This window comes from Amblyomma americanum, chromosome 3 (genome assembly GCF_052857255.1).
Source record: "Amblyomma americanum isolate KBUSLIRL-KWMA chromosome 3, ASM5285725v1, whole genome shotgun sequence".
In the NCBI taxonomy this organism is placed as follows: Eukaryota; Metazoa; Arthropoda; class Arachnida; order Ixodida; family Ixodidae; genus Amblyomma; species Amblyomma americanum.
The window spans coordinates 220,425,181-220,437,493 of NC_135499.1; the positions used below are offsets into that span (position 1 = coordinate 220,425,181).

General features: G+C 47.2%; 1 protein-coding gene across 1 annotated transcript in view; it reads left to right on the plus strand.

Moving 5' to 3' along the window:
- Nucleotides 1-12,313, plus strand: part of LOC144126133 (motile sperm domain-containing protein 2-like) — a 77,683-nt gene that overhangs the window by 32,260 nt on the left and 33,110 nt on the right. Inside the window, exons 2-4 of the mRNA XM_077660098.1 lie at nt 1,778-1,924; nt 2,155-2,241; nt 2,898-3,052. Of these exons, the coding sequence (XP_077516224.1) occupies nt 1,778-1,924; nt 2,155-2,241; nt 2,898-3,052 (389 nt within the window). The remainder of the gene's footprint in view (nt 1-1,777; nt 1,925-2,154; nt 2,242-2,897; nt 3,053-12,313) is intronic.

Consider the following 12,313-nt stretch of genomic DNA (forward strand, 5'->3'; position numbering starts at 1 on the left):
AATTCATCAATTCGATTAAATTGCCGATGAACGTGTGAACTAATAAACTAATTCAACCAATCATTTGTTTCTTCAAAATTAATAATTATAATAATTAGCCATTTGGCGGTATAATTATTCATTCGCGCTAATTGCACAATTATTTAATAATCTATTCTATTAATTACCCCTATAATGAATGACTGACAGCTCGTGCAGACAAGCTCTGATGAACACGCTCTGCCGACTCCCTCTGCCAACGGGTCCTGTACACGCCACTCATGAGACAAATGCTTTCGCATTAAAAGAAAAACGCGCCGGATGATACCACGACCGTGTATTCCATTTTGCAAGCCCCGTTTCATGTACGTTTGTTAAGTTGTATTATAATTTTTTTAAAATTTATGATGACGGTTGTCTGCGTTGACGCCTCCGAGGCACATGTAACCGCGCTCCGTGCTTACGAAATGGCATTGTCAATGATCAGACGTAACAGTCTATGCTCTTCCTTTACCGCTGAGTATGTTGAAACATAACGCATTGCCCGATGATAGCGGGTTTGGTTCCTGGGCGCGGCGGCCGCGTTTTGATGGAGGTGGAAGGCAAAATACGCTCGCGTAATGAGACTTCGGTGCACGTTGAACAACTTCAGGGCGTCGAAACTGGCGTGCGAAGTCACGCGCATGCGCGAATGCGGTTTCATGGGGCTGGTTTTCATGTTTCCGTTTGCCGTGCGCTTGGGTATTGATATGTATGTTCCCTTCTTCCATTTTCGTTAACTTTCGTCACCCGTTCTCCAGTTTTTTTTCTTTCCTGCCGGGTAAAACGGTATAGCCGGTATCTTGTCAGCAGATTTAAGTTTCTCTGCATTTTTTTTTCTCTCTGTATATTTGCTGTTTCTGAAAGAATTTCTATTATGTGTACTCGTCCTCTGTTGAACTGTTCACAGTAATTCTGAAAAAAACACAATTAAGCCATTCCACAGAGAGGCGTCTGTACAGTGTGCAGTTTGGTGCATTATTAACTACGACGCCGCCAACCCAATTGCACTCGAGACTATAGGGCACTGCCACCCGCAGAGTATAGACCGCGCGTGGTTTCTAAACCGTTCTCTCTATCTCTTTCTTCTTTTCAAACCCTATCATCACATCTGGTACAGTGCGGTTGAGCTGGACAAGCGTAGTGAAGCTTTCGCTTCAAAAGTTTCCTTTCACTGTATCCCTCTTGAGTGTACAGCTCAACCGCACTGGTAAAGCCGATTTCGCCGTGCGTTGCCGGTTGACCTTCAAGTGAGCCAGAGGTCAAGTGTGGCTGCAGGCGTTACCATATGTGGTCCACCATGGTGTCGCACAACTTTACCTTTGACCTTTTAATTCGCCGGTAGTGGGCGGTAGAATAATCACGTGACAATCGCGTGATGTCGCGCAATGGAAACTGCCGTTGTGACGTCAGTCTGGGGGGAATAGATAGGCCGCAGCGTTCATTGGGTGACCAACCTCTTGTGAACAACCATTAATTTAACTGCCAAGGTGGCAGGGTGGGCGCGCTGCCTATCCAGTGTGCGGGACGCACTCAACGTTACAGACACCAAGCCGCGTCTAGTCGCCCGATACACCACAGCTTTCGCTCTCTAACCAGGTCCAGCGGTAGTTGAACCGCAGCTAATTCTTCTTCCTACATGTGCACGAACGATTCTTTCTGCTCCAAATTCTCGAGCAACTGCAAGGTTGTTACAGACTCTCTTGTTGCAGCCGGGACCTTGTTTTTCTTTTTGCAAATCATCGCACAACATGAACAGACCAGTTCCACCCGGCGGACCTGCAGAAGATTGTCGACTGCGACGAGCTCTGCCGCCGGTTTATCCGCCAGAAGAGGCTCAACCTGGACAACGCGTTCCAGATGGCCAAGAACGCCCTCATCTGGCGCAAGAAGTTCGAAGTCAACGGTGAGACCGGTACTCGCATCTCTACAAATGCTGAATAGCATATCTGCGATTTTTTATCCCGCACTGTCTTGGTGGCGATCAGCCTTTTGGCGGGTAAGCTTATATGACTTGTTTGCTTGAAGAAAGCTGTGGTAGAGCCATACGTGAGCGTTCTTTCCATTATCAAGGACACTTGTAATGGCTGTTTTCTGTCCTTTTTTTTTGTTCTTCTCTCCTGTACCTTGAGGCAGACATCACAGAGGCGAACCTACCTCCGGTCTTCTTTGACTTCGGGGCCATGTTTCCACTGGGCCAAGACAAGTTTGGGAGCCAACTAAGTACGTACAAAATGCGGGCGAAGTTGAAAGGAGACTTAAGCCTGAAGGAGCACCAACGAGAGGAGGCATTTGCCGTAATGCTGGATAAGCAGCCAACGTTTAGGCTGCAGGTTGCCGAACTCGGGGAATTCTTAAATTAGCGATGGAGGGGCTAAGTGAACTTTTATATTCAATTATTTAGCTACCGCGCTCGAGAAACACATGCCTTGCGTCACATAGGGAACTTTATAGGGGAACTAAACGCGTCTTAGGGAACCTAACGCGAAGCGCACAAAACTGTCATCTTTCTCGCTCCTTTAGGGGTCAACCATTAGCCCGCCCAAATCACGTGACCAAGCAGATCACGTTCTCGAAAGCACCCACGCTCCATGCCGCCTGGACAGCGTTTTCACAGGCCGGCGTGTGAATGCGCGAGTCTACACTCTACCCCTTGTGTGTTGTGAGCAATGGAGGCAGGTCGGGGTGTTTTCGCACCCTTAGCAGTATGCTGGAAACGTCGTGTAAACAAACTTCGGCGTGTGTATGCGTCGCGTAACGGCAGTGTGCGTGACGTAGTGTGCCGCAGAACAGCGACGTGATGTATATTAGCTTCACTCAGTGGCCGCTGCCTTGGGTGGCGCCACTTTGCGATGTTTGCGTGTTTACGCTGTCCGCAGTCTACCACCGGGTGAAGCTGCACCGCAAGCACGAGCGCCTGTCGCACCAGCACCGGCGCTACCTGGTCTTCTGGGTGGAGAAGCTGCTCTACGAGCTCAACCACGTGCGTCTCAGCTTCGTGCTGGACCTGGGCGAGTCCGGATACGGAAACATGGTACACGCGCCCACTCTTTCCCGTGTTCCTCCTCTTTGCGACTCCAGTCGGCGCCGCATGGGGCGCAACGCTCCGACGCACCCTATAAGCGGGAAACCATAACGTCCGGCATTTTCCAATGAGTAGTGTGTGCGCCATTTTCTGCACCTCTCATGTCCGGCCTTCTTTCCCCCTTCTCTACGCAGCGGAACCCGCCAGCGAGATTTACACTCCGGCTAAAACCTCTGCTTTTTATTTGATAAAGGGTTCCTCCCTTTCTACTGTGAGAGAGAAGGAAAAAGTTGAGATCCTCATTCCATGAACGGCCAACAGTTTGGCAGCGCTTGTCAGGCTACGTGCAACCTTGCGAAGGGCTAGATAGATAGTTAAAGAGGAGGAGGGAAAGGCAGGTTTAGGGAACGTAAGGCACAACAGGTAACAATCGCGGGAAGAAATAGAAATTTGCGTCTCAGTGCAGATTTTATGCGCGGATTAGTCTTATAAATGGCTTCAGAATGGCCCCTTCGGATGTTTCCGTGCTTCACACTGAAATTAAAAGAAAAAAAAAACACTCCCAATTTTGCGGAATGCGCATTAGCGAGCGGTAGCTTCGCTGGCCACCGCGGAGCACCCTAAAACGAAAGTGAATGGCCACAGATGCCAGTTGACGAGATTACAGTTTCGACAGAGCTCTGAACAACCTACACAGCAAGAAGCAAATTAAAAAAAATTAATATAAACTAAGAAGAAGAAAATGTTTGCGTACTTCATGTGCAACCCCTGAAATGAATTTATGGTTATATTCTAATGCAACAATTCTGTAGAGAGTTGTTGTTTTTTTAATGTTCGAGTCTAATTTGAAACCTGTGCGTAAACCCCTTTTTACAAATAGATTGCTGCTGGCAGCCAAACAGGGCGACGCCTCACCGCGCGTTCTTAGCCGCCCCTACCCTACTGATGCAGAGCGGGAAATCTGGCCGAGCCTTCTCGTTCGGCGGCGCTGGGTGCTTTACCGTCCTGTCTTCTTTATTTTGTTCTGACACGTCGGCGTGTATCTGCTGAGGAAGAAAAAGAGGAGCATAATTTTTAATCGCCGATATCTTCGTTGCTAATAAAGCTATACTCGGATAAAACTCAAGAACGAAGCAGCCGTTGCCCCTCAAGGTGGCTCTGCAGCCAATGGCGTCGACCGATTTTCATGACGGCGTTTTGCGGTGCGGTGGCCAGCGGTGTACTTCCGATAGCTCGCGCGCTTTTCCTAACCTTAGAAAATACTGTTTCATGGTCCCTTTAAGGTAATCGTTCATCCCATACTAACTGAAATAAATACCCCAGTTAAATAATAAAAGAAGAAAAATTAAATTAACCTCAATGCCAGAAAGAGCCATGATAAGCCGAGGCAAGGAGCCCTGTCTGAAATCTGCTTCGGTGTTGTCGCCCATGGAGACAGTAATAATAATGTCGTAAAGGACGCTCACTGAAGCTTCCTGTACGGCTGTAGCAACTCAAAGAATGGCGACAAACATTGTCCATAAAGCAACATCGGAAAGCACGGTAGAAAAGTACGCTACAAACACCCTCTCTCTCCGTCAGTTGGCGACCAGTGATACTCCAAGCTCAAAAACGAGACCCGCTTGTCGTTGTTGGGCGCGCAACCTGTTCGTGAAAGCGAGTCCAGGCTGCAGGAAGAAGTCCGGATGCGAAAGTCGGATGTGGGTTTCGGGAACAAGGCAGCAGCAGCAAAGGCAGCAGCTATAACGGCGACGGAGAAACAAATCCCCGATGTTGGCTCCTCGAAAGAGAGAGCGCGCTATCCGCGCAAACGTGACCCGAGTTTGGGGGAAAATGAAGTCGGGAAGGAAGTGGCGGCCGCGGCGTGCTCTAAAACAGGACCTGGTCTCGCCCGGGCGTACTTATAGCGGCGACAGTGAAAGATAGCCTCGATTATGGCGCGCTATATTTACGAACACTCGGCCCTTTAGATCTGGGTCTTGTTAATACATTCTATGGCCGCAATCTGCCGAACGTATGGCAATAAACTCCCCTATTTCTCCTGAGTTCCGGCGAGAAGCAATTCGGTCGGATGGAATTGAAGCTTGTTGGGCCGGTCGTTTGTGGATGAGAGCTAAACAGCACAAAACCAAGACAGGACCGGAAAGAGCAAGCAGCAAACGAGCGCTGACTTTAATAATAATAATAATAATAATAATAATAATAATAATAATAATAATAATAATAATAATAATAATAATAATAATAATAATAATAATAATAATAATAATAATAATAATAATAATAATAATAATAATAATAATAATAATAATAATAATAATAATCAATCAATCAATCAATCAATCTTTATTTTTCGGTGCCCAGGAACAACCCAAAGGTCTTGGTGCTGGTACACCATTCACACGCACAAAATGTAAATTTGTCTTCCACAAAGGAAGAGACTCACGGGAGTTAATGCAGCAGTTAAGGCGATAGAAAAAAAGACATATAAACTAGGCGTGACAGCAAGCATGAAGCAAAAAAGTGAAAACAAGAAAACAGCGAGAACAGCGGTAAATGAAAACAGCTAGAACAGGCAACAGACATATAAACAACTAATGAAACAATAAACAAAGAGAATGAACACAAGAACGACCGATAACAGCCAAGTACAGCATATAGCAAAATACAAACAAGAATAAAGCCAATACTAATATGAACGAATAAGAAACCTCTGAAATACAAGCTAGAAATACAATCATACACAATAAGAAATGTAATTAGTGAACGCGTTACAGACAATCAGGCGTGAGTACACAGTATTAAAGAAATAACATTAATGAAAACAAGTAGACGTGATGAACAATTAAGGAGAAAAAAAAACAATATAATACCAGTGCAAATGCACAAGTGTAGTAAAGTCAAAATGCATGAAAGGGGAAGTTATGTATGAGAAAAAGAGTGCTCAAAGTGGAACGTCACGGACATCCAATATAAAAGAAGGGAGAGAATTTTCGAATATATCAAGGTGAGGACAAAGAGAATTGAACAACTTTTGCATTCTGTCCAGAGGGGAGAGGTAGTGCAGGAGCGCAGAAACTTGGAATGGTCTGAATTCCCTTATGCTCTTTCGCGGTACACGCAAAAGGATACGCGCTAGGAGCTGAGGGCATAGAATGTGACCATGAAGAAGTTTATACAAGAAAATTATATCTGCCCTCACGCGATGGCAGCTAAGAGAAGGAAGCTGCAGTGAGTTACTCCGCCTGGGACGAGAGCTGGAAGTTTTGCAAGAAAACCGATGTTGAAATATGCGTAAAAACTTTAGCTGAACTCTGTCGATTTTTTCACAGTTCGACTGGCAAGTGCCGTTCCAAACAACAGACGCATATTCCAAAAGCGGCAAGCATATGGAGAGGTAGAGCTTTAAGAAAGGAAGTGGGGCTCGAAACTCTCTCGAAAGCCTGCAGATGAAGCCAAGTGTACGCATAGCCCGCAGAGCAATGCGTTTTGTATGAGAGGAGAAGCTGAGGCTGCGGTCGAAAAGTACGCCGAGGTCATTAATTTCATCAACCCTCGGCAGCAGCCTACCATTCACAGAATAAGAGTAGAGAAGACTGTGCGTTTTACGCGTAAATGAGACAACCTTGGTTTTAGATGAATTGAGAGTGAGCCCATTCTTCAAGCACCAATCAGAGAAGGCGGATATGTCCGATTGCAATGACAAGCAATCATGAAGAGTATGTATTGCCTTGAACATTTTTATATCGTCCGCATAAAGAAGAAACGAGGAGTTTTTGACAACGGAGGAAACGTCATTGATAAAAACAGAGAACAGAAGCGGGCCTAATACCGAGCCCTGAGGAACTCCGCTGGTTGGAGTGTAAACAAATGAGGTCTGTCCATTTACACAGACAAAGCAGGTCCGATCAAGAAGATAGTTGCGTAGGAGGGCTACAATTGAAACGTCGATCTCAAACAGCAGAAGCTTTTGAAGAAGTAATGAGTGAGTAACAACGTCGAAAGCCTTGCTCAAATCACAGTACACAGCGTCTACCTGACTCCTCTGAAGGACTTCAGCTGATGTATACGTCATAAAAGTCACAAGGTTAGTTGTAGTAGAACGACCTTTTATGAAACCATGCTGATTATGTATGATTAAATGTTTGAGGTGGAAGGAAAGTACTTTGTGCAAAGCTAGTTCAAAAAGCTTAGAGGTTGCACAAAGAAGAGAAATGGGGCGGTAGTTCGAAACATCAGATTTGTTTCCTGATTTGAACACAGGGAAAACACGCGTCGTTTTCCACACGCGGGGGAAGGCAGAATTTTTCAAACAGTTATTAAATATCGTGGTTAAAACAGGGACGAAGGTACTACTGAAGGCTTTTATTATGGCGGCTGGAATGGCATCAGGTCCAGGGGACAAAGATGGTTTCAAACACTTAAGACTCTCACTCACTAACTTCTCGTCAAGAAGAACGGAATTAGGTGCGCCAGCTGGAAGGCATACAGAATCGCAACGTGGAGATTTGTACACGGAGGAAAAGTGTTGAGCAAAGCCGTCAGCGACATTCCGAATTTCATTTCCATGAGAGTCAACTAAGTGAATATGACTATCAGATTTATTCGAACGCTTGCGAACGTATCGCCAGAATTCAATAGGACGATTAGAGGCACTATTCTCTAAATATTCAAGATAGGACTCATGATCCCGCTTGTACAGGCGTTTGCAAAGGGAACGCAAGCGGCGAAATTCTTCTTTATCAATCTTTATTTTTTCGGTGCCCAGGGAAAAGGAAATGGCGCAGTATCTTTCTCATTGCGTTGGACACCTGAACCGCGCTGTAAGGGAATGGGATAAAGGAGGAAGTGAAAGAAGAAAAGAGGTGTCCTATTGGAGGTCTCCGGCATAATTTCGACCACCTGGGGATCTTTAACGTGCACTGACATCGCACAGCACACGGGCGCCTTAGCGTTTTGCCTCCATCGAAACGCAGCCGCCGCGGTCGGGTTCGAACCCGGGAACTCCGGATCAGTAGTCGAGCACCCTAACCACTGAGCCACCGCGGTGGGTGGCTTCCTGACCTCCAATTGTTGTTTATTTCTTGCCGAAGCACGGTATACACACACACACACACACACACACACACACACACACACACACACACACACACACACACGCACACGCACACGCACACGCACACGCACACGCACACACACACACACACACACACACACACACACACACACACACACACACGCACGCGCACGCGCACACGCGCGCGCACACGCGCGCACACACACACACACCCACGCGCACACACACACACACCCACGCGCACACACCCACGCGCACACACACACACCCACGCGCACACACCCACGCGCACACACACACACCCACGCGCGCACGCGCACGCGCACGCACACGCCAAGCAACAGCGAAAAGTGAAAAAGAACGCGCAGTGTACAACTGAAACAGAGTGATAAAGATCACTTTTACATCTCCAGTGATGCCGCGCTTACACACCAGTTCTCTGCACATGAAATGTTCGCTGTCTCGATTATTTCCCTGATCCGCTCATCCCTGTGATGGGCGATAACTTCAGCTCACTCAAACGCAGTCATGCGTCGTTTAGAAGGGCAACAAGTTAAGCACAACGCAGGGAGCTATGGAAAGACAAATGATAGGTGTAACGTTAAGAGACCGGAAGCGGGCAGAGCGGGCGAGAGAACAAACGCGGCTTAATGACATCCTAGCCGAATTCAAGAGGAAGAAATGGGATTGGGCAGGGCATGTAATGCGAAGGCAAGATAACCGCTGGTCCTTAAGGGTAACGGATTGGATTCCAAGAGAAAGTAAGCGTAGCAGAGGGCGGCAGATAGTTAGGTGGGCGGATGAGTTTGGTTTGTGGGCATGCGGTGGGCACAGCTGGCAAAGGACAGGTTTAATTGGAGAGACATGGGAGAGGCCTTTGCCCTGCAGTGGGCGTAGTAAGGCTGATGATGATGACCTTTGGTGGTTGCTTCTGCCCTGCTTTGGAGATAAAAAAGAAGGTAATCTAGTTACTTGGTTAAATGGCTTCACTGGGTCTCGAAACGCGTTCACTGACAAAACAGCATTTGCTGTTGCCGGAAGGGGATAGGCAGAGGGCTGCGCTAAGCGAGGACAGAGATTAACTGGAGCTAGCTGATGTCCTGGGGAAGATAATATGCAGATAGAAAAGGAATAAAAAGATAGCAGCATCATAATGCGCAAGAATACGCTAGGAAAGATGCAGAACCTTTTCCGGCCGTGGTGATCGATGAGCCCGAATTGTGGACCATCGCGAACGTTTCGAGCAAAAATATACTCAATAGTATTAATCCATTTGCCGGCAAAGGGAATGATAATAGTGAGTATTTTTTTCAGAAAGAGTATTTTTTTCGGAAAGAAGTTGGGGAAGCCAATGATACTAATGCTGATCGCTTGGCGTACGTATGTTCCGTAAAAATACGCTCGGCATTACGTTTCTATTTTAGTATCAACTCTTATTAAAGGCATTTCAAATCAAACCAATCTCTTTAAAAGGCTCTCCTGCGCAATTTTTGTGTATTACAAATGTTCTTTGCGGCACCTAAGCTCGGCCGTTTTGAGGGCCTTTAATGACATTCAGCATACAGACGTTGTACAGAGTTTGTAGGGACTGCAATTACAGGCAGCAAGAATAGAATCAGGCGGTATTACCGAGTGCGCTTTTGCAAAAATAATTAGCGGGATATGCATTTGATTACCCGTCAGCCCAGGCCATATGAGCGATTATATATTTGGAAATAAGGAAAATAAGTATCGGCATACCAACAGGGTTATTTTTGTGTCAGCATGAGTACTAACTTGTTTTTTTTTTCCGCAAAAAATTAGAATTCGAAGTGAGAAACTGATTAGGTTCAACTTTTTAGCAGAGGATTTCAGAGCGAGCCAATTGAGATGATGCCTTCGTGGGACGTTTAAATATTTTAGTATTGAAAACAAATAATTATTAATGTGATTGCATCAGAGTTCAAATGAGGAGAAAAAACCGCCGTCTGATGACAAAAAATTTGCAGATTGATCGAGAGAGGTCACGTGACCTTGTGACGTCCGCAGAATGGTTGTGGTTGCTGATTTCAACCAAATAAAAAAAAGAATGATGAAGTTTCCCCAATTGCTGCAAGAGAGAGTTGGTCTCCAACTGGCTGCACCAAAGAACGCCATCTCGACAAGTCGCAACACCTGCATAGACTTGGCCTTCCATGACAAGAACAACGCTGTGGATACGACTCGCCATTTCACTGGCCATAAAGCCGTGCTCGTAGCGCTGCAAAAAAAAAAAAGAAGAAATGGTCCCCGAAGTGACTCCAATGGATAGACTTTTGACATCGGATATAGATCAAGATAGTGAAGATGACTGCTCGGAAGAAATGCATTTAGATGAACTGAGTGCTTGAGTTCAACAAAAAATGAAAAAAAAAACGAAATCGATAATCAGAGACGGTTGATGGACCGAAAGAAACTGCCGCAAACACACACAGAAGTTGCAACAGTACCTGCGACAAATGTGAGCTTTAATGCTATCGCATTCCACTCTTAAGGTGACTTTAGCACGCCCTAGTTTTTTTAGAAGGTCTTGTGTTGCCTAACGCACGTGAGACGAAGTATGCCTGTGAGTAAAATCAGCTCACTAATTAGTCGTTTTCTTTTTTATTTAAATCGAGCCATTTATCCGCTAATATGTATTCACGAACATCGAGTGCGCGAAACCAATGAGTGAAATTAACAGGCTGTTTATGCAATGCACGCAGCGCTGAGATCACGATGACATTAAGTTTAAGTAACTATAACGCTCGTCAGCTTTCGACACGGTGCACTATGGAGTTGGCCGCTGTGTATAGAGGGAGCGCGTGTCGCGAAATTCCTTCCTGGTACCGACCGAGGAAGCAGACGGTGCGATCACGTTTCCCTTTCGACACATGCTGCATGCTCTTGCGCTGACGGCCTAACGGCTTCGGCTCCCCCGCCGCCGATTATCTTGAAACACAGCACATTTTCGCGGACACCATGTTCGGTTTTCGTCCTCACAAGTCAGCACAGGATATACTTCTGCAGCTCCACCACGACATCTTAGATCCTGTCGAATGTCCCCAAAACGACAAGGTGGTCCTGGCCTTGGATCTTAAAGGCGCCTTCGACAACGTCAAACATGCAGTAATCCTGGACCACCTCAGTAACACCAACTGTGGCCACAAAACATTCCATTACATAAGTCAATTTCTTACAGACCGTCAAGCCTATATACGCATACAAGATGCGGAACACGGGCCATACACCATCGGCTCGAGGGGAACACCTCAAGGCGCGGTCCTGTCTCCCCTGCTCTTCAATTTGGCAATGCTTCGCCTTCCCTCCAAATTGTCTTCTCTGCCCGGGATACATCACGCTCTTTATGCGGATGACATTACAATCTGGGCCACGCAAGGCAACCTGGGCCACATGGAGTCCTGCCTGCAAGCAGCAGCGACCCTAGTCGACGACTACGCGGCCTACTGCGGACTCCAGTGCGCCCCAGCTAAATCAGAATTTGTGCACTTACGTCCCTCCCCCCGGGACACAACTCCGCTTCGCATCAGTCTCCCCTCGGGACCGATCCGGGAGGCCAAGGAGATCCGCGTCCTTGGCCTCTTCATACACCACCAACGCAGAGTCGACACCACCATAGCCAAACTTCGCACGGTGGGAGACCAGGTGGGCCGAATGGTCCGCCGGGTCTCAAACAAGCGGGGCGGATTACGAAGCAAGGATGCACTGCGGCTTGCCCATGCTTTCGTAACGAGTAGAATCCTCTACTCAACTCCCTACTTGCACCTGCGCAAACATGATGATGACCAACTGGAGGTCATCCTGCGGAAAGTCATCAAGCGGGCTCTCGATCTTCCGATCGCCACGTCCAACCAGAGGCTTCTGGCCTTGGGCGTGGTGAACACATTTCGGGAGCTTCGAGAGGCCCACTTATGCAACCAATACACGCGTCTTGCACAGACCACGTCCGGTCGCCGCCTCTTGGACCGGCTACACATCAAACACGACTACCACATTGAGGAAAGGGAGAGAGTGCCAGAACCCTGGAGACGCGCCCTCCGGGTCCAACCCCTTCCCCGCAACATGTCCAGTGAAGACCATAGCGGTCGTCGCCAGGCGCGCGCGGAAGCGTTGGCGCGATACTATGGTAACCAAGAACATGTGTATTACGTAGACGTTGCCGGCCCACACCACGG